Consider the following 20,354-nt stretch of genomic DNA (forward strand, 5'->3'; position numbering starts at 1 on the left):
GGGCTAATTAGCTTTACAAAGAGAGAAAAGCTTTTAGTAGCCACATAGTACGTTGTCACATGGGAAACTAAAATAGGCTGTAAGTGGCTCAGCTGAACCTCTCACTCTGAAAAAAATCCTTCTGAGAGCACTAGTTTGGCTGCTCTGGGGATATGATCTTCTATGAAGACTGGTGCTTCCTTCGTATTAACTCCATGCAGCTCCTGTCTGCACCTACTTTCCTCTCCCACTCTCATGGAAGACTATTTCACACCTTCTTTCTCCTCAAACCTCTCACACCTCTTCCCTTATCCTGTCTCTCAGTTAACTTTGCCTCCCACTTCACCGAGAAAATGGAAGCACCCAGCACTTCCTCAGACTCCCAACACCACCTCTCCCCTCCTTCCTGTGTATAATCAGCTTTCCCTTCGGTTTCTAGAGTTCCCACCTCAGTTGCCTAATGAAGGCCAACCCCCCAACACGAGATTCCATCCTCTTCTGTCTGCTCAACATGATTGCGCCAGTGATTCTTCCCTCTTTATTTTATTTATTTATTTATTTATCTGGGACAGAGTTTCACTCTGTCGCCCAGGCTGGAAGGCAGTAGCCGCCATCTCAGCACACTGCAACCTCTGCTCCCAGGTTCAAGCGATTCTCCTGCCTCAACCTCCCGGGTAGCTAGGATTACAGTCACCTGCCACCATGCCCAGCTAGTTTTTGCATTTTTAGTAGAGATGGAGTTTTGCCATGTTGGCCAGCCTGGACTCAAACTACTGACCTCAAGTCATCCACCCACCTCGGCCACCCAAAGTGCTGGGATTATAGGCGTGAGCCACCATGCCCAGCCCCTCTTTACTTTAGATCATCAAATTTTCCCTGTCTCGTGGTTCATTTCATGCTGAAGTTTCTCACAGAAAAAAATAATTTTCTCTTGACCTCAATATCCCCTGCACTTGCCATCCATCTCCCTGTTCCCCATCACAGCAAAACTCAAAAGAACGTCTGCCTTTGCTTTTTCTAATTCCACTCTTCCCATTCCCTCTTAACCCACTCCAGGCTTGCATCACAGTGCTCCATCAAAACCGCTATTGTCAGGGTCCCCAATGACCTTCACAACGCTAGCTCCAATAGTTCTCATTCCCCATCTTCTGGAACTCTCTGCAGCTTCTGATGCAGTTGATGGCCCCCTCCTCTGGGAAAACTCCATCTTCACTTCGGAGATCCACACTGTGGACTTTCTCCTATCTCCATGTTTGGGTATTTTCCATCAGCTGTGCTGCTTGCAGGGCCCAGTGCCTGGACCTCTTCTCATGGCTTTCCATGCCACCTCCATGCTGGGTACTCCCTCTGCCACTGCTCCCCATCTCTACTTAGTCATCTAATAGAAGTAACAAAAAAAAACCAATTTCAACTGCACTCTTTCCCTTCTTCATTAATAGTAGCTCCATCCTTCTACTCAGGTCTAAGTCTTTATCCTTGTCTCTTGTCTTTTCTCTCTTGCCGCCCACCCAGCCCCTCAAGCAATCCTATTGGCTCTACCTTCAAAATACACATGGAATCAAATCACTTGTCACCACCCCACAGCTACCATCCTGTCCAAATCATCTCTCATCCAAATTAGTGCAGTGGTTTCCTAACTGGTCTCCTCACTGCCACCCTTGCCAGTCCCTCCCCCTCACAGTCTTTTTTTTATTTGTATAAATGTAGGGGGTACAAGTACAATTTTCTTACATGGCTATATTGCACGTGGTGAAGTCTGGGCTTTTAGTGTACCCATCACCCGAATAGTGAACATTGTACCCAGTAGGTAATTTTTCGGCCCTTGCCCCCTCCTACCTGCCCACCTTTTGGAGTCTCCAGTGTCTTATTTTTCTGCTCTGTATGTCCGTGTGTACTCATCGTTTAGCTCCCACTTATAAGTGACAACATTCGGTATTTGACTTTCTGTTTCTGAGTTATTTCACCTGGGATAATGGCCTGCGTTTCTGCAAAATGTGATTTCATTCTTTTTTTTATAACTGAGTCGTATCCCATGGTATATCGGTACACCAGATTTTCTTTATCAGATTTTCTGTTGATGGGCACTTAGGGTGATTCCATATCTTTGCTGCTGTGACTAGTGCTGTGATAAACATACACGTGCAGGTATCTTTTTGGTGTAATGATTTCTTTCCCTTTGGGTAGATAGCGAGTAGTGGGATTGCTGGATCAAATGGTAGTTCTATTTTTAGTTCTCTGAGGAATCTCCATACCGTTTTCCAGGGACGTTGTACTAATTTACATTCCTACCAACAGTGCATAAGTGTTCCCTTTTCTCCACATCCTCACCAACATTTATTGTTTCTGGACTTTTTAATAATGGCCATTCTGACTGGTGTAGTATCTCATTGTGGTTTTAATTTGCATTTCTCTGATGATTAGTGATGTTGAACTTTTTTTTTATATGTTTGTGGGAAACTTGTATGTCTTCTTTTGAAAAAAATGTCTATTCATGTCCTTTGTTCACTTTTTTCTTTTTTTGAGTCCAGTTTCTGCAGAACACCTACTTTTTAATGGGATTATGTGTTTTTTTTTTTTTTTCTTGTTGAGTTATTTGAGTTCCTTGTAGATTTTTTTTTGGGATGAAGTCTTGCTCTGCCACCCAGGCTGGAGTGCAGTGGTGTGATCTCGGCTTACTGTGACCTCTGCTCCCCAGGTTAAAGTGACTCTCCTCCCTCAACCTGCTGAGTAGCTGGGATTACAGGTGCCCACCACCATGCCTGGCTAATTTTTTTGTATTTTTAATAGAGACAGAGTTTCCCCATGTTGGCCAGACTGGTCTTGAACTCCTGACCTCAAGTGATCCACCAGCTTTGGCCTCCCAAAGTGCTAGGGTTACAGGCGTGAGCCACCGTACCCAGCCTTTCCTTATAGATTTTGGATATTAGCCCTTTGTTGGATATATAGTTCGGAAATATTTTCTTCCATTCTGTAGGTTGTCTATTTACTCTGTTGATTGTTTCTTTTGTGGTACAGAAGCTTTTTAGTTTAATTAAGTCTCATTTGTCGGTTTTTGGTTTTGTTGCATTTGCTTTTAAGGACAAATTCTTTACCTGAGCCAATGTCCAGAAGAATTTTTCTTCTAGGATTTTTATAGTTTCAAGTCTTATGTTTAAGTCTTTAATCCATCTTGAGTTAATTTTTATATATGCTGAAAGATATGGGTCCCATTTCATTCTTCTTCGTATGGCTATCCAATTTTTCTAGCACCATTTGTTAAATAGGGTATCTTTTCCCCATGTATATATTTTTGTTGACTTTGACAAAGATCAGTTGGTTGTAGGTATGGGGCGTTTATTTCTGGGTTCTCTATTCTGTTTCATTTATCTATTTTTCTGTGTTTATACAAGTACCATGCTGTTTTGGTTACTATAACCTTGTAGTATAATTTGAAGTTGGGTCATGTGATGCTTCCAGCTTTGTTCTTTTTGCTTAGGATTGCTTTGACAGGCTCTTTTTTGGTTCCATATGAATTTGAGGACTTTTTTTCTAATTCTGTAAAAAATGACAGTTTAATAGGAATTGCGCTGAATCTGTAAATTGCTTTGAGCATTATGGTCATTTTTAACAACATTGATTCTTCCATTCCATGAGTGTAGGATGTTTTTTCCATTTATTTGTGTCATCTACAATTTCTTTAATCAGTATTTTGTAGCTCTCTTTGTAGAGATCTTTCACCTCCTTGGTTAAAGGTATTCCTAGGTTTTTGTGTGTGTGTGTGTGTGTGTGTGTGTGTGTGTGTGTGTTTGTTTTTTGTGGCCATTACAAATGGGATTGAATTCATGATTGGGTTCTCAGCTTGATTGTTACTGGTGTATAGAAATGCTACTGATATTTTTGTTTGTTTCCTCGTTAGTTTTTTATAGAGACAGTGTCTCACTTTATTGCCTGGGCTGGTCTCAAACTCCTGGGCTCAGGCGATCCTCCTGCTTCAGCCTCCCAAAGTGCTGATGTTAACAGGCATGAGCCAGTGCACCCAGAAAAATCACCACCACTGATTTTTATACACCAGCTTGGTATCCTGAAACTTTACTGAAGAGTCATTTTATTTATTTATTTATTATTTTGGCTTCCTCAATCATGGTATTATTATTTATTTATTTCTCTTTGAAAAAGACGGAATGCATAACGAATTTGCATGTTATCCTTGTGCAAGGGCCGTGCTCATCTCTGTGTTATTCCAGTTTTAGTATATGTGCTGCTAGAGCGAGCACTAAAGAGTCTTTTCTTCATAGAGCAGCCAGAGTGATCCTTTTAGGAATTTAGTGAGATCTTCTCACTCCTCTGCTTTGAATTCTCCAGTGGCTCCCAGTCTCCTTAAAAGCCAAAGCCAGACTCGATTATCCTGCCAGGTATATGTCACGTGGCCCTCCAGTCCCTCCTGGCCTCCTCGCCTGCTGGTCTTCCCTTGGCTCACTTCACTCTCACCACATGAACCTGGAACGCACTAGGCACACTGCTGCCTCAGGACCTTTGTACTGCTGCTCCCTTTGTCTAGAACATTCCTCTCAGATAGTCTCATGGCACACTCCCACTTCCTTCAAGCCTTGCCTCAAATCTCACCTTCTCAGTGAGGCCCACCCTGACCACCCTTTTTAAAATATTGGGCCAGCCGGGCACTGTGGCTCAAACCTGTAATCCCGACACTTTGGGAGACCAAGGCAGGAGGATCACAAGGTCAAGAGATCGAGACCATCCTGGCCAACATGGTGAAACCCCGTCTCTACTAAAAATACAAAAATTAGCGGGGCGTGGTGGCACATGCCTGTAGTCCCAGCTACTTGGGCTGGGGAGGCTGAGGCAGGAGAATCACTTGAACCTGGGAGGCGGAGGTTGCGGTGAACCAAGATTGAGCCACTGCACTCCAGCCTGGTGACAGAGCAAGACTCTGTCTCAAAGAAAAAAAAAAAAACATTGGGCCCTTCCTTCCTCCCTTCACCCCAACCCCCAGCTACCACCAGCGCTTCCCTTAGCGGGCTCTATTTTTTTTCCATGGCACCCCTCCCCTTTTCACATCCTACATAATTTACTATGTTTGTTGTTTGTCTCTGCCTGCTAGATGATGAGCTCTGTGAGGACAGCAGTTTCCATCTGTTTTGTTTGTGGATATATTTTTAGCTCAAAGAACAGAGTGTGGCACATAATGGATGTGCTTATTGTTTTTTGAATTAATGACTATGTAGCGTTTATATGTCAGGACCTATGACATGCCAGGTTCCTGGCAAGGTGCTGGGAATCCAAAAATGCATGAGAGTGATCCCTGCCTTCTGTCCCAGAGTCTGTTTTGAGGAAGGCCACCATTCACCTGCTCAGCTTGCCCTGCTCCCTCAGCCTGAGGGCTTGGACCCTTTGTGCCTGTTCTTGCTGTGTGGTTACCCCTATCGGCTGTGAGCTCGGGGCCCCCTCTTGAGTCATTCCTGGGGTTACGCTGCTCCATGATGTTGCTGTCCTCTTGCTCCTGCCCTTCACTGAAGTGGTCCTGGATTTGCACCCACAGGCTGAGCTGTCAGGCACTGCTTTTTGCGTAGTAACTTCCTTGAGCCTGGAACTAGACTTTTCATTTTCTCTGCCTTTTTTTTTTTTTTTTCGAGACGTGGTCTTGCCGTTGCCCAGGTTGGAGTGCAGGGGCATTATCACAGCTCACTGCCGCCTCCAAGTCCTTGCCTCAAGCAATCCTCCCATCTTGGCCTCCTGAGTAGGTAGGACTTCAAGCACACACCACCATAGCTAGCTAATTTCTTTATTTTTTTGTAGAGTTGAGGTCTTGTTATGTTGTCCAGGCTGGTCTAGGAGTTCCTAGCCTTAAGTGATCCTCCTGCCTCAGCCTCCCAAAGCACTATGGTTACAGGCATGAGCCACCATGCCCATTCATCTCTGACCTGGATTTGAATTCTGTCTCTACCACTTAACAGCTGTAATGACCTTGGACAACTCAGATAGCTTCCCTGAGCCTCAGTTTCCTGAATTATATGATAAGACTAGTAGTAATCATTAGTTCATAGGGATATGGTGAAAATTAAATGAAACTATGAATGTAAAGCATTTAGTACAATCCCTAGAATGAATTCTCCATCAATAAATGTTACCCTCTGTTATTGTTATTGAATTGTTATGGATTATGTAAGTGATTTATAAAGGCACTGAATAAATCATAGTTATCCTTACCACCACCACCACACAACCCCACCAAAATCAGTCCTTTTGGTATCCCAGGGCTCCTCTCTCTAGGATGACCCCCTCAATGCATGTTAGCTACTCTTTGACCAAACCTCACAATGATTTGCCTAGTGTTCCTGTTTTTTTCCTATTCAGACCTGAAAGAAGACTATGATCAATGGAACAACCTTATTGAAGGCATTGGACCGTCGCTCACCCCAGGGGCCCCCCACCATCTGTCCAGCTTGTAGGCACAACTGGCCGTTTGTAAAGTCACTTCAGCCAAGTTTTCATTTGGGAGCTACCCAAGGGCACCCATGAGCGCCTATCAGAAAGTGATCAACGTGACCCCTTTTCACAGATTGAAAGGTGTAATCACACTGCTGCTTGGACAACTGGGTACTTTGATCTTCAAATCACTTTGGGACTGGGATCACTTGCTGATTGACAAACAGACTTTCTGGGGCCTTGATGGAGTGGGGAACAAGCGGTAGAGTGGGACTGGGGGAGACCCAGGCCCCGGGCTGAGCACTGTGAGGCCTGGATGAGAAGACTCAGCCCAGCGAGCTCATTCCCTCACCTCCGGTCAGTGCTGCTGCTTCAGTAGAAGAGATGAAGCCAAAGGATAGAGTGAAAATCCCTACCTTCAGAGACTCTAGCCCAGCCCAACACCATCTCTTCCTACCTCGTAGCCCTCTCCCTCCCCAGGGTCACTTGTTGAAGAAATTTATGTAAATTTCTAGGGTATGAGCTGTGATCACATTTTCTGTTTATTTCCAAGTCTTCTCATTGTATGGAACATAGTGCTACTTATACTTACAGTAGTAAGTTATACTTGTGAGCCCACAGAGAGGCAGACAGCATGGCTCTCACAACACAGGGAGAAAAACTAAGGTACAAAGAGGTACCTCAGAAGCTCTGGATTCTTTGGGGGTTTTGCTAAAAGTGTATCTTGATAGGAAACAACACAAGCATGTTGAGATGGTGAAGATGACTCGACAACAGTGTTAAATGGCCATTTGCACAGGCCTTTGCCACAACAGAGAAGTAGTTTGGTCAGTTAAAACTTAGCTGCAGCCTGGGCAGTACAGCCGGACCCCATCTTAAAAAAAAAGAAGGCTGGGCGCGGTGGCTCATACCTATAATCCCAGCGCTTTGGGAGGCCAAGGTGGGCAGATCACTTAAGGCCAGGAGTTCGAGACCACCTGGCCAGCATGGTGAAACCCCATCTCTATTAAAAATAAGAAAAATTAGCCTGGCGTGGTGGCAGGCGCCTGTAATCCCAGCTACTCTGGAGGCTGAGGCAGGAGAATCACTTGAACCCAGGAAGCGGAGGTTGCAGTGAGTCAAGATCGTGCCATTGCACTCCAGCCTGGGCGACAGAGCAAGACTCTGTCTTAAAAAAGAAAGAATGAAAGAAAGAGAGAGGGGGGGGAGGGAGGGAGGGAGGGAAAGAGAGAGAAAGAGAAAAAGAAAAAAAAGAAAAGGAAATAAAAAAAGAAAGAGAAACATTTTAAATAAATAAAATTTAAAAACCCAGAAGGAAACTCCCAGAGAGGCCTAGGAGTACCTTGGTCATTTTTCTTGCCTCAAATATTATAAACCTCCAACTCACTCAGAATCAGGGTGCTTTTATTGTCTGTTTTCTGGCTCTGAGGACCTCGCCCCAAATTTAAGTCAGATACAGACTGAATTTCCATTCTGTTCCATTTATAATGTGAATGATATTAATACTCTTGTTTGCTTAATGTTATATTGGAATTTTCTGTTTAATGTGCAGTAGAGCAAGATGGAGAGCCATCTGGAATTGACTTCCTTCTGTCTTTCTTCTGTGTTCGCTTACTACTTGGACCCATGTGGGAAAAAAACTTTAAAAGGAAGGAAGTCTTCTTAGGGATCCAGTTCAAAGCTATTTGGGGGCATCAGACTGAAACTCCCCTCTACACTACTCAAGACTTCGTGCCTCAGTCCAAGTAGGCAAGAGCAAAAGGGAAATGCATCTCTACACAATGGCCCATGGTCAGAGCCACCAGAGCAAACTGGGCCTAGGTCTCCACCTGTCAATGGCTGGCCATTTTAAGAGGTGAAACAGCAGATCGTTGAGGCTATGGGGGAGGATCTGTGAATTCCCATGAGACATGGCGTAAGCAGGGTGTCATTAAAGCCCTGGGCTCTAGAGTTACAGAGCCTGGTTTTGAGTCCTGGCTCCACCACTGCCAACTGGGTAAATTTGAGCAAATGGTATTCTCTTTCTTATCTCAGCTCCTGTGTTTCTAAAATGAGGATCTGCATTATGAATAGTTAGGGGGATTAAGTGAGAGGATGTATAACCCATGGGTTCCTTGAAAGTATATTTCCTACCTTCCAAACATGAGATTTTTTTCTAGTTATAATTTTTCTTTTCCAGCTTGATTGCTTTGTGGTCAGAGAAAATGACCCATATGGTTTCCATCCTTCAAAATTTATTGAAACTTGGTAGTTGGCCTAGTGTGAGATCAATGTTGTAAATGTGCCATGTATGCTTAAAAAGACCATATATTCTGAAGAATTTGTTGGCTCGCTCTTTTACTCAAGAACACATCATAGATTTCTGTCTTTTTTTTTTTTGAGACGCAGTCTCACTCTGTCACCCAGGCTGGAGTGCAGTGGCATGATCTCAGCTTACTGCAACCTTCGCCTCCCAGGTTCAAGCAATTCTCCTGTCTCAGCCTTCTGAGTAGCTGGGACTACAAGCGCATGCCACCACGCCCAGCTAATTTTTGTATTTTTTTAGTAGAGATGGGGTTTCATCATATTGGTCAGGCTGGTCGCAATCCCCTGACCTCAGATGATCCACCTGCCTCGGCCTCCCAAAGTGCTGGGATTACAGACATGAGTCACCACGCCCAGCCCATAGATTTCCTTCTCTAAGAGCATAGACACATATATAATGGGGTCTTTGAACTACCACATGGGCACCAGAGCCCCTCAGCACTTGCAGAACCAACTGTAGGCCAATCCTGAGCATACGCCACTCTTGTGCTGGTTCCACAAATGCTGAGAGGCCGGTTCTGGCAGTAGCACGTGAGACCCAGCTTCTACCTTAGCTCCATAAATAACACAAGTAACTTTTACAAAACCGTGAACAAGAGACCCGGAGCCTCCCTAGTGAAGGGAGTGTTTCAGAAACTAGATCCCTTTCTTTCATTCAATTCATGTTCTGGTAATCACTCATTTATCCAGCAAACACTGGAGTATGTGAATTTTCCATATAATTGAAAATTATCCTAGAGGCAGCAAAATATAATATTGATTATTTTGAATGGTAGTTCTACCAAAAAGATAACACACACACTTTTTAATCAAAGTGAGCTGACCTCATTCAACCTTTTAGGATGTTCCAATCAGGATAGACTAGGTTGTTTGGTGGTAACAGGCAACTCCAAAAACAACAAAAGTTTATTTCTTGCCCCTGCCACTCGTGCTCTTTGATTGGCTGCAGGCTCCGCTGTGCATCATTTTTATCCTCACTCTAGGATCCAGGCTGGTAGAGCTGCCATTATTAGGAAGTGTTGCTGTTCACCATGGTGGAGCGGGAAGAAAGCCAGATGAATCACCTGCTAGCTTTGAGAGCTTCTGCCCAGGAGTGACTCTCGTTATTTCTGTTCATGTGTCATAAGCCAAAGCACGTCCTGTGGCCATTCCTAACATCCCATGCCATCCCAAGAGAGCCAAAATATTTGTGACCAGGTCTCATGTCAGAGAAGTGGTGCCCTCTGATGTAGGGTGCGGAAAGCTGTTTGACCTGCATGGGGTTGCCCCCTGTGCTGCACTGCTGTTCAGAGTTGGTCTTGTCTCACTTGTGGTCAGGCTGCAACCGTCGCTCTTCAGTGCACCAGCCCCTAGCAGCCCTCCCTGGCCACTTCAAGTTTATGACTCTCGATGTGCAAGGGACTGATAAATCAGCCACATTATTTAAAACTGTGTCTAAGGGGAAACAAGGCAGTCAGTGAGCGAGGGTTTTAGGGACTCTCTTGCAGCTAAGGTATGTCACCTTTAGTGCATGGGCTTCTTAGTCCTCTGACTGCTCCAGAAGGGGTATCACGAGGCCTTTGGTCCCTCGTTCTGGTTTTTGGTTAGCTTCCAGGGGACTGAAGGACACTTGATAACTGGCCTTTAGATAAGCAAGGAAATCCTGGTGGTAACTGACATGTGCTGATAAATTGCATCCTAGTGAATCTTTTCCAGAAAGAGAATGTCTTGGGTTTCTTTGGTATCTTCTTGTTCCCCATCCCACTGCAGGACTCTGTGCCTATGGAGGCCTCCTAGTGATATAATGTGAAGTTTCTGTGCATGGGATAGTAAGCCAGTTAGGAAGGAAGGTAAGTAGTAGCCCTTGCACTTCTCAGACTAAGACTAAGACTAAGGCTGGTTGGATTCTTGCTGTGTCCCTAACACAATCCCCGAGCCCCTTTCCACTATGCATGCTGACACAGCTCATCCTCTTGTCCTTCCTCAAAAATTCTGTTAGGCTCTTGAAATGTGAAATGATGGATTCCAACTCCCTGTCTTGACCTTGTGGGGACCTTCATCTACCCCCCTTTTTCCCGGAGCACCACTTATCCCTAGGCCCACAAAGTGACAGGGACAGGAGAGGCCATACTGTATGTTTGGGACTCATCCTCATTAGGAAGCTCACTTTCTATCCCATCATAGCCAGGTGCAGAGGGCAGCTGTCCTTGGCCATAGCTGCAGGGCACAGTGACAATGAGGGTGCTAAAGACGATGATTGTAGCTGTGTGTCAGGACCGTGCTCTGGGCTGACATGCATCATTTCACTTCTCACTGTAACCCCACCAGCTCAGGTGGCATTGGCCTCATTTTATGTAGGAGGAAACAGAGGCTTCAAGAAGTGATTTCATCAGGCTCTCAGCAAGAATTTGGCAAAGCTGGGACGTAGGCATCAAAGTTTGAGGTTTTTTTTTTGAGACGGAGTTTTGCTCTTGTTGCCCAGGCTGGAGTACAATAGCATGATCTCGGCTCACTGCAATCTCCATCTTCCAGGTTCAAGCGATTCTCCTGCCTCACCCTCCAGAGTTGCTGGGATTATAGGCATGCACCACCACGCCCAGCTAATTTTTGTATTTTTAGTAGAGATGGGGTTTCACCATGTTGGTCAGGCTGGTCTGGAACTCCTGACCTCAGGGGATCCACCCACCTCGGCCTCCCAAAGTGCTGGGATTACAGGCACGAGCCACTGCGCCCAGCCAAGGGTTTTTGTTTTGTTTTGTTTTCTTGAGATGGTCTCCTGTCACCCAGGCTGGAGTGCAGTGGCGTGATCACAGCTCACTGCAGCCTCGACCTCCCAACCTCGATCCATCTGCGTTCCTCAGCCTCCTGAGTAGCTGGGACCACAGTCGCACACCACCATGCCCGACTAATAAAATCTGAGCTCTTAATTACTGTACTATCAACCCTAATATACATACTTGGCTTTGCAGTTTCTCCCATTTCTTCAAAGTCTCAGGTATAGGGAATGTATTAATCTCATGACAATTAACTAAAAAATATCAAGATCTTCAGCAACTTCTACATGACCTGTGTTGAGTTTCAGTGATATCCTCAGCGATATTGAGAAATGGGTTGGGGGAGAAAAACGGCTCCACCAGAAACTCTGGGTCAGGTACTTGGTGGATGGCGTGGAGGAGGTTGTTTGTTCTTTGTTTTTGAGACAGTCTCACTCTGTTGCCCAGGCTGGAGTGCAGTGGCATGATCACTGTTCACTGTACCCTCAACCTCCCAGCCTTAAGCAATCCTCCCACCTCGGCCTTCCAAGTAGCTGGGACTACAGGTGCATACCACCACACTCGGCTAATTTTTTGTTTATTTTTTGTAAAGACAGTGGTCTGTCTGTGTTGCCAGGGCTGGTCTCAAACTCCCGGGCTCCAATGATCCTCCTGCCTCGGCCTCCCAAAAGACTGGGGTTACAGGTATGAGCAGTTCAGGGACTAAGAACACAGTCTTTGAAATCAGACAGCTCCAACACTATTAGCCCTGTGGCTTTATGCTAACCCATTCGCTTCTATGGCCTTTAATGTTCTTATTTGTAAAATGGGGATTCTAATAGTATTTAACTCATAAGGTGGTTGTGATAATTAAATGAAATAATGCAGGTAAAGCACTTAGCATGGTGGCTAGATTAAGGACTTAATAAACATTAGCTATTACCAGTCTTGTTTCATTTGGGCCTCCTTACATAGCTGTAAGGTTAGGTTCAGTGGGCCCTTGCACTCAATGGCCCCAGTGGTCTTGGTCTAAGTTCTTTTTTTTTCTCTTTTTCTTCCTTCCTTCCTTTATTTCTCTCTCTCTTTCTTTCTTTCCTTCCTTCCTTCCTTCCTTCCTTCCTTCCTTCCTTCCTTCCTTCCTTCCTTCCTTCCTCCTTCCTTCCCTCCTTCCTTCCTTTCTCTCTCTTTCTCTTTCTCTCCTTTCTTTCTCTTTCTCCCTCTCCTCCCCTCCCCTCCCCTTCCCTTCCTTCTTGTCTGAGTCTTGCTCTGTTACCCAGGCAGGAGTGCAGTAGTGGGTTCATAGCTCACTGAAGCCTTGAATTCCCAGTCTCAAGCTATCCTCCTTCCCAGTCTCAAGCTATCCTCCTGCCTCGGTCTCCCAAGTAACTGGGATTACAGGCATGCGCCACCATGCTTGGCTAATTTCAAAAAAATTTTTTTGTAAAAATAGGGTCTCCCTATGTTGCCCAAGATGGTCTCGAACCCTTGGGATAAGTGATCCTCCCACTGCAGCCTCCCAAAGTGCTCGGATTATAGGCGTGAGTCACCATGCCTGACCATTGGTCTAAATTTTTATTCCAGCTTCTACAGTCTCACAGTTACCTTCCTCGAGTGGACCCTCCTAACTGCCAGCCACCTATTACCATTGTGTCCTCATGTCAGGGTGGAGCTAGGTGGAGAGATAGTTTCCCATTCTCTTTGCTCTGCTATCCCTGCTCCTCACATGAAAAATCAAAATCCCCACCTTAGTTCTAGCCTTGCTTGCTTTTCCACCTGGAAGAGTCCACACTCTTAGGTTCTGGTTTGGGTTTTAATTTCACACCAGATCATCCAAACACATACATCTATGCATCAGCTGCAAACTGAAGATCCTAAAATGTCAAAAGAAAGAAACAGATCTGTGGAGAGGTTGGCCAAAGGGAGGAGCTGGGGACAGGGGCTTTGTAGCAGAGGCTAGTTGTGTTAATTTTTGTCTGCTGCCTTTGACACCAGGTGAGGGTCAGACTGCCTGGTGACCTCCTCAGGGGAAACCCCCAGGCCTGCAGATGGCCGGTGAATTGGCTCTGCACAACTCCCTTCCTCATGGTTTCCTGGCAAGTCCTCCTGTTTCTTCACTCTTGGTGGTTCTCCCACTCAGCCCATCCTTTCCATCGTGCTTGAGCCTGCTGTCCTGCCAGCTCACCCCTGGGCTCGTTTCACAGTCTTCTGGACTGTAATCTTTCTTTCCCCACCGCATTCTGCTGCCAGATCTGCCTGAAATGCCGCTTTTGCATGAAAATACCAGCCTGGCAAGATGGTCTAATGGTAAGAGGACGAGACTGGTTGTCTGGAGCCCTGGGTTCTTGCCTCTATCACCTGCTTGCTCTGTGACGGGTACGTGTGCATGTGCGTGTGTGTGTGTGTGGTTTTCCTCTCGACTTTAGCTTTAGTTTCCTTATCTGTAAATTGGGACATGGGTTGGTGGTTGTTGAATTGGCCAATCTCTAAGGCCCCTTCAGTTCTGGCATTCAGTATCACTGTCATTGAGTTGTCAGGGATTTCCAGGACTCCCCTTTCCTTGTTCTTGTTTTTGTTTTGAGGAGTCTTCCGCTGTCACACAGGCTGGAGTGCAACAGTGTGATCTCAGCTCACTGCAACCTCTGCCTTCCGTGTTCAAGCAGTGCTCCTGCCTCAGCCTCCTGAGTAGCTGGGATTACGGGCATGCCCCACCACACCCAGCTAATTTTTGTATTTTTAGTAGACATGGAGTTTCACCATGTTGGCCAGAATGGTCTCAAGCATCTGACCTCATTTGATCTACCCATCTTGGCCTCCCACAGTGCTGGGATTACAGGCATGAGCCACCGCGCCCAGCTTCCCCTTTCCTGTAGAATCGCACTGCACTTCTTCGTTCTTTCTGACCTTGCCTCTCCTCTCCTGTCTTCTACTTCTTTTTTTTTTTTTTTTGAGATGGAGTCTCGATCGCCCAGGCTGGAGTGCAGTGGCATGATCTCGGCTCACTGCAAGCTCCGCCTTCCGGGTTCATGCTATTCTCCTGCCTCAGCCTCCCGAGTAGCTGGGACTATAGGCGCCCGCCACCGCATCCGGCTAATTTTTTTTGTATTTTTAGTAGAGACGGGGTTTCACCGTGTTTGCCAGGATGGTCTCGATCTCCTGACCTTTTGATCTGCCCTCCTTGGCCTCCCAAAGTGCTGGGATTACAGGCGTGAGCCACCGCACCCGGCCTGTCTTCTACTTCTTAATGTGCACTCTTCCCACAGTGCCCTTCGTTTACCCACCCATTCCCCAAACAAAATGTCACCCAGGCTGGAGTGCAGTGGTGCGATCTCAGCTCACTGCAACCTCCACCTCTCAGGTTCAAGTGATTCTCCTGCCTCAGCCTCCCGAGTAGCTGGAATTACAGGAGCTCACCAACACACCCGGCTAATTTTTGTATTTTAGTAGAGATGGGGTTTCACCATGTTGGCCAGGCTGGTCTCAAATGCCTGACGTCAAGTGATCCGCCTACCTCGGCCTCCCAAAGTGCTGGGATTATAGGCATGAGCCACCACGCCCAGCTCTCCTGAGGTTTTTCTTGCCTGCGGGGCTTCCCCACCTCCTTTCTGCACGTCCAAATCTTGCTAATGCTTTAGGCCCATTTCTAATCCCCCCTCTTCCATGAAAGCCTTCTTGATTAAATTCGACTAACATTTGATCTCTTGGCCTCCTGTTCCCCAAGAGAAATTCAGTCTGCGCCAGATTTAGTATTGCCCTTTATCACATTATTCCAGGAGCAGGGCCCATCTGTTGGACAGGAAAGAGCATCCTCCTGTTGACTGACATGGGGGACAGAGATCCCTGGCCCCGGCTCCCCATCAGCTCTTGTTCCCCAGACAGACTTGGGAACAGCTGGAGCTCACCCAGCCCTCTGACATCTCCAGCCGCCTCTGCTTCCTTTTCTTTTGGTTTTCCCAGGTCCCAGCTGTGGGGCCAGGGCAGAGCCAGCAGCGGCACAGCCAAGGCAGCTGGAGCAAACTTCTAAGTTGCACAGACAAGTAGCATTTGGGAGTTAGAAGGAGCGCAGAACTGAGCACAAATCACACCAGTGTTGAAAATGAGGGAACGCAGAGTTTGCCAGCTTATTTTTCCCATCTTGCTTTCATCTAAAAAAAGAAGCTGATCAGAAATACAGTCCTCTTCAGCCTGTTAAGCCAGATGGCCCCGAGATGCTCAGCCTGCCAAGTGTGTATATATAATTATTCATCTTCATGGAATCACACCCAGGTTTGAATCCAGACTCTGACATTTTTCTTTTGTTGTTTGATCTGGAGCCAGTGAATCTTTCTGAGCCTTTGTTTCTTTTTCTGCAAAATGGGGTCACTGGCGTCTACCTTGCCCACCTCAGAATTTTTTGGGTGGGATTAGGGATGGGCTTAATGTAAGATGTCAAAGCACTAGACACGTATACGTTGCTGTTAAGTATAAAAAGTGCCATATTTTTGTTTTATCCTAATGTGCTACTTCTTAACGAGCACTTATTCTGGCCAGATACCCTGCATTGTATCATTTAATCCTAACAACATTCCAATAAGAGAGTGCGTGTTAGCCTCGTTTTGTAGATCATGAAGGTGAGGTTCAGAAAGATTTCTAGCCTAGCCAAGTCACCCAGCATGTAAGTGCTAGAACCAGTATTTGAACCTAAGTGGTTTGGCTCCAAAGTCAGTGGGGATTTTGGTTTTGTTTTTTTTTTTTGAGACAGAGTCTCACTCTGTCGCCCAGGCCGAATTGCAGTGGCGTGATCTCTGCTCACTGCAAACTCCACCTCCCAGGTTCAAGCAATTCTCATGCTTCAGCCTCCCAAGTAGCTGGGACTACAGGCGCACTGCACCATGCCAAGCTCATTTTTGTATTTTTAGTAGAGATGGGGTTTCACCATGTTGGCCAGGCTGGTCTCAAACTCCTGGTCTCAGGTGATCTGCCTGCCTCAGCCTCCCAAAGTGCTAGGATTACAGGTGTGAGCCACTGTGCCGGGCCCAGAGTCAGTGCTCTTAACTCCTGGTCATTACTATCTCACAATTCTTGACCTTAGGTAGGCTAAAGTAGCCCACAACTTGATATCCAGCTAAATGCACTAAGCAGTTAGGTCCAAGACCCATTTTAATTGAAGACCAGACTGAATTCTGACAATAAAATGTATACCTTGAATTGTTTTTCTAGCAGTAAACATGGGCTCCATTCATTCATACACCTTGTATAAAGTGAACAATTCAGGGGACAAACCCATTAGTACTGTACCCTGTAAACTGCAGAGCCAACCAGCTGGCAGAAAAATTTTTTTAAATCTCTAGCCTAAATATTATAGATTAGTGATTCTCAGCTCTAGATGCACATCCAAATCACTTGGGAACTGCATAAAAATACAGGCCAGGCACAGTGGCTCATGCCTGTGATCCCAGCATTTTAGGAGGCCAAGGCGAGTGGATCATTCGAGGTCAGGAGTTTGAAACCAGCCTGGCCAACATGGTAAAACCCCTAAAAATACTACTAAAAATACAAAAAGTAGCCGGGTGTGGTGATGCATGCCTGTAATCCCAGCTACTCAGGAGGCTGAGGCAGTAGAATCACTTGACCCCAGGAGATAGAGGTTATAGTGAGCCAAGATCACACCACTACACTTCAGCCTGGGTAACAGAGCAAGACTCCATCTCAAATAAATAAATAAAATAAAAATAAAGATACAGATACCCTGGTCATGACTCTAGAGATCCAGAGATGCTGATTCAGAAGGTCTGAAGGGGGGCCCAGGTGTGTACGTGTGTGTAAGTTCCAGGAATATTACTTCCTAATACACAGGGCAGTTGAGAATCCTTGCTATGATATAAGCCTACTAGTCTATTTTCTTTTTTTTTTTTTTGACATGGAGTCTCGCTCTGTCACCCAGGCTGAAGTTCAATGGTGTGGTCTCAGCTCCCTGCAAACTTTGCCCCCCAGGTTCAAGCGATTCTCCTGCCTCAGGCTCCCAAGTAGCTGGGATTACAGGTGCCCACCACCACACCTGGCTAATTTTTGTATTTTTAGTAGAGACGGGGTTCCACCGTGTTGGTCAGGCTGGTCTTGAACTGCTGACTTCGTGATCTGCACACCTTGGCCTCCCCAAGTGCTGGGATTACATGCGTAAGCCGCTGCACCTGGCCTACTAGCCTATTTTATGAAATAAGAGTAATTGCTAGCTGAAAATACAGAATCATTAAATTTTAGAATTGGAAGAGGCCTTAAGTTATTTGGTCCATGAGAAAACCAGAGCTCAAAGAAATTCAGCAGGTAGTTGGCAGATTTGAATTAAAATCCAGATCTTCTGACTTGTAGTCTAGTGTTCTAGATACATCCATGGATGCCAGGGTTTTGTTGGATTATTAAGAAAATCCTCAGGACCCACCCTTTCACCATGACATCCATGATTTCTGGCAACTGTACCATGGAGTTTTGGGTCTTTTTTTTAAGAGATGGGATCTTATTCTGTTGCCCAGGCTGGAGTGCAGGAGCACAATCACAGCTCACCGCAGCCTCAAACTCCTGTGCTAATGTGGTCCTCCTGCCTCAGCCTTCCAAGTAGCTGGGACTACAGGAGTGTGCCACCATGCGCAGCTTTTGAAGCTTTTGTATAAGAAGCAGCCTGGGCTAGAAGGCCTATAGGAAATGACTCAGATGGCAGTTCTCATGCACGTTCCTATATTCTACAAGCACACTGATGCCTGCACTATGGCCAGCCCTGTCCTTGTGGAATTGAACCTAAAGGCAAGAAGGGCAAGTCAACAGTTAGGGCTCATGTGATGAGTGCTATAATAGGGGATGTGTATGGCTCATAAGTGGCACAGGGTGTTCAGTTCAGTTCAGCAGGGGAGAGGGCTAAGAAGGCTTCACAGAGTGTTATATACTTGAATGTGGTTTGTTTATTTACTATCTATTACTGCCTAAGAAACTATTCCAAAATGTTAACAGCTTAGAACAACAAACATCTCACACTGTCTATGGCTCAGGAATTCGGGAGTGGCATAGTTGGGTGGTTCCACCTGAAGTCTCTTGTGAGGCTGCAGTCAAGACATCAGCTGGCATCCGAAGGCTTGAGTGGGGCTGGAGGATCCATTTCCAAGATGGTGCATTCACGTGGCTGTTGGCAAAAGGCCTCAGTTCCTCACTATGTGGAGCTCTCCACAGGGCTAATGCTCAAGACTTGGCAGATAGCTTCTCCCAAAGCAGAGGATCCAAGAGAGAGTTAGATGGAAGCTACAGTTTCTTTTATAACCCATCCTCATGCCGAGCACGGTGGCCCACACCTGTAATCCCAGCACTTTGGGAGGCTGAGGCAGGTGGATCACAAGGTCAGGAATTCAAGACCAGCCAGGCCAATGTGGTGAAACCCCGTCTCTACCAAAAAGTACAAAAAAAAAAACATTAGCCAGGCATGGTGGCACGCGCCTGTAGTCCCAACTACTCAGGAGGCTGAGGCAGGAGAATCACTTGAACCTGGGAGGCAGAGGTTGCAGTAAGCCAAAATCGTGCCACTGCCCTTCAGCCTGGGCAACAGAGTGAGACACTGTCATAAATAAATAAATAAATAAATAAATAATTGTAAAAACCCATCCTCAGAAGTCACACTCCATCATCGTTTCTACAATATTACATTATTACACAAGTCAGCCCTATTCAGTGCAGTAGAGCATTATACAGGAACATGAAAACCAGGAGGTAACGATGACTGGGGCCATCTTGGAGGCTGGCTTGCCACAGTATTGAAGATGAATGGAGTTTTCTGGATGGATGAGGGGGAAGAAAGGCAATCCAGGCAGAAGAAATAAGGTAAAGGCATGTAAAAGGCAAGGTGCTGCATGTTCAGGACATTGTAACTGGATTGTAGAATAAAACATATAGGAGAGCATGCTAAAGAAATCAGAGGGGGCCTTCTATGCTAAGTGCCTTTATCCTCTAGGACAGTGGCTTTCAAATGTTGCTACACATTGTAATCTCTTGAAGAGATTTCAAAACTCCCCATGCCAAAGCTACGGCCATAGCTGGGAATAAACTCAGACATCAGCCATTTGTAAAGTTTCTCAAGTGATTCCAATCTACAGTCAAGGTTGAGAACCAGAGCTGTAGGCAATATGAAGTGACTGAAAAGCTTGAGGCAGGAGCTGTGTGGTCAGATTTCCAGTCTTCCCAGTGGTGAAGAAGGGCAGCTGTGCCTTCCTTGTCTGCTTATCTAGAAAGTTCTGTATTAGGACTAGAAAGGCCCTATCATCGGTGCTTACTCAGATATCATCATCTCTACTACCAAAAAGTCAATCATAGGGCCAGGTGCTGTGGGTGGTGCATAGGGTGGCTCACACCTGTAATCCCAGCACTTTGGGAGACCGAGACGGGCAGATCACCTGAGATCAGGAGTTTGACACCAGCCTGACCAACATGGTGAAACCCTGTCTCTACTAAAAATACAAAATTAGTGGGGCGTGGTGGTGCATGCTTATAATCCCAGCTAGTCAGGAGGCTGAGGCAGGAGAATTGCTAGAACCCAGGAGGCGAAGGTTGCAGTGAGCCGAGATCACACCATTGCACTCCAGCCTGGGCAACAAGAGTGGAACTCCACCTCAAAAAAAAAAAAAAAAGTTAGGCATAAATATCTAGGCTGTAAGTTCCCAGTGTCCTAAATTGCCTATTACTTACAAATGTCCAAATCTAATGTTGACACCAACATTCTTATGTTATCACAATCACTCTGATTTTTGTTCTTGTTGTTGGTCCTTTTTTTGAGATGGGGCCTCCCTCTGTCATCCAGGCTGGAGTGCAGTGGCACTATCTCGGCTCACTCCAACCTCCACTGCCTGGGTTCAAGTGATTCTCCTGCCTCAGCCTCCCAAGTAGCTGAGATTACAGGCGCCCGCC

General features: G+C 46.0%; 1 protein-coding gene, 1 long non-coding RNA gene and 1 other non-coding gene across 7 annotated transcripts in view; 2 read left to right on the forward strand and 1 right to left on the reverse strand.

The window, feature by feature from the left end:
• Positions 1-6,775, forward strand: part of PAFAH2 (platelet activating factor acetylhydrolase 2) — a 41,321-nt gene extending 34,546 nt beyond the window's left edge. For 3 of the 5 annotated variants that reach the window (XM_015131751.3, XM_028837774.2, XM_077968417.1), the window contains one exon: positions 6,331-6,775. In XM_015131751.3, the coding sequence (XP_014987237.1) occupies positions 6,331-6,425 (95 nt within the window). In that variant the 3' untranslated portion in view covers positions 6,426-6,775. Of the gene's footprint in view, positions 1-6,306 lie in introns of all 5 variants that reach the window. The other 2 variants (XM_028837763.2, XM_028837769.2) reach the window with 1 other exon arrangement.
• LOC114674941 (U6 spliceosomal RNA) lies at positions 4,129-4,232 on the reverse strand. Its single transcript, XR_003726033.1, has one exon. It is a non-coding gene; the product is annotated as a U6 spliceosomal RNA (small nuclear RNA).
• A 6,910-nt stretch (positions 6,776-13,685) lies between the features above and the next one.
• LOC106997022 (uncharacterized) overlaps positions 13,686-20,354 on the forward strand; it is a 29,258-nt gene continuing 22,589 nt past the window's right edge. The window contains exon 1 of the long non-coding RNA XR_013405700.1: positions 13,686-13,811. This is a non-coding gene — a long non-coding RNA (uncharacterized LOC106997022). The remainder of the gene's footprint in view (positions 13,812-20,354) is intronic.

The sequence above is a fragment of the Macaca mulatta genome, chromosome 1 (assembly GCF_049350105.2).
Source record: "Macaca mulatta isolate MMU2019108-1 chromosome 1, T2T-MMU8v2.0, whole genome shotgun sequence".
NCBI lineage: Eukaryota > Metazoa > Chordata > Mammalia > Primates > Cercopithecidae > Macaca > Macaca mulatta.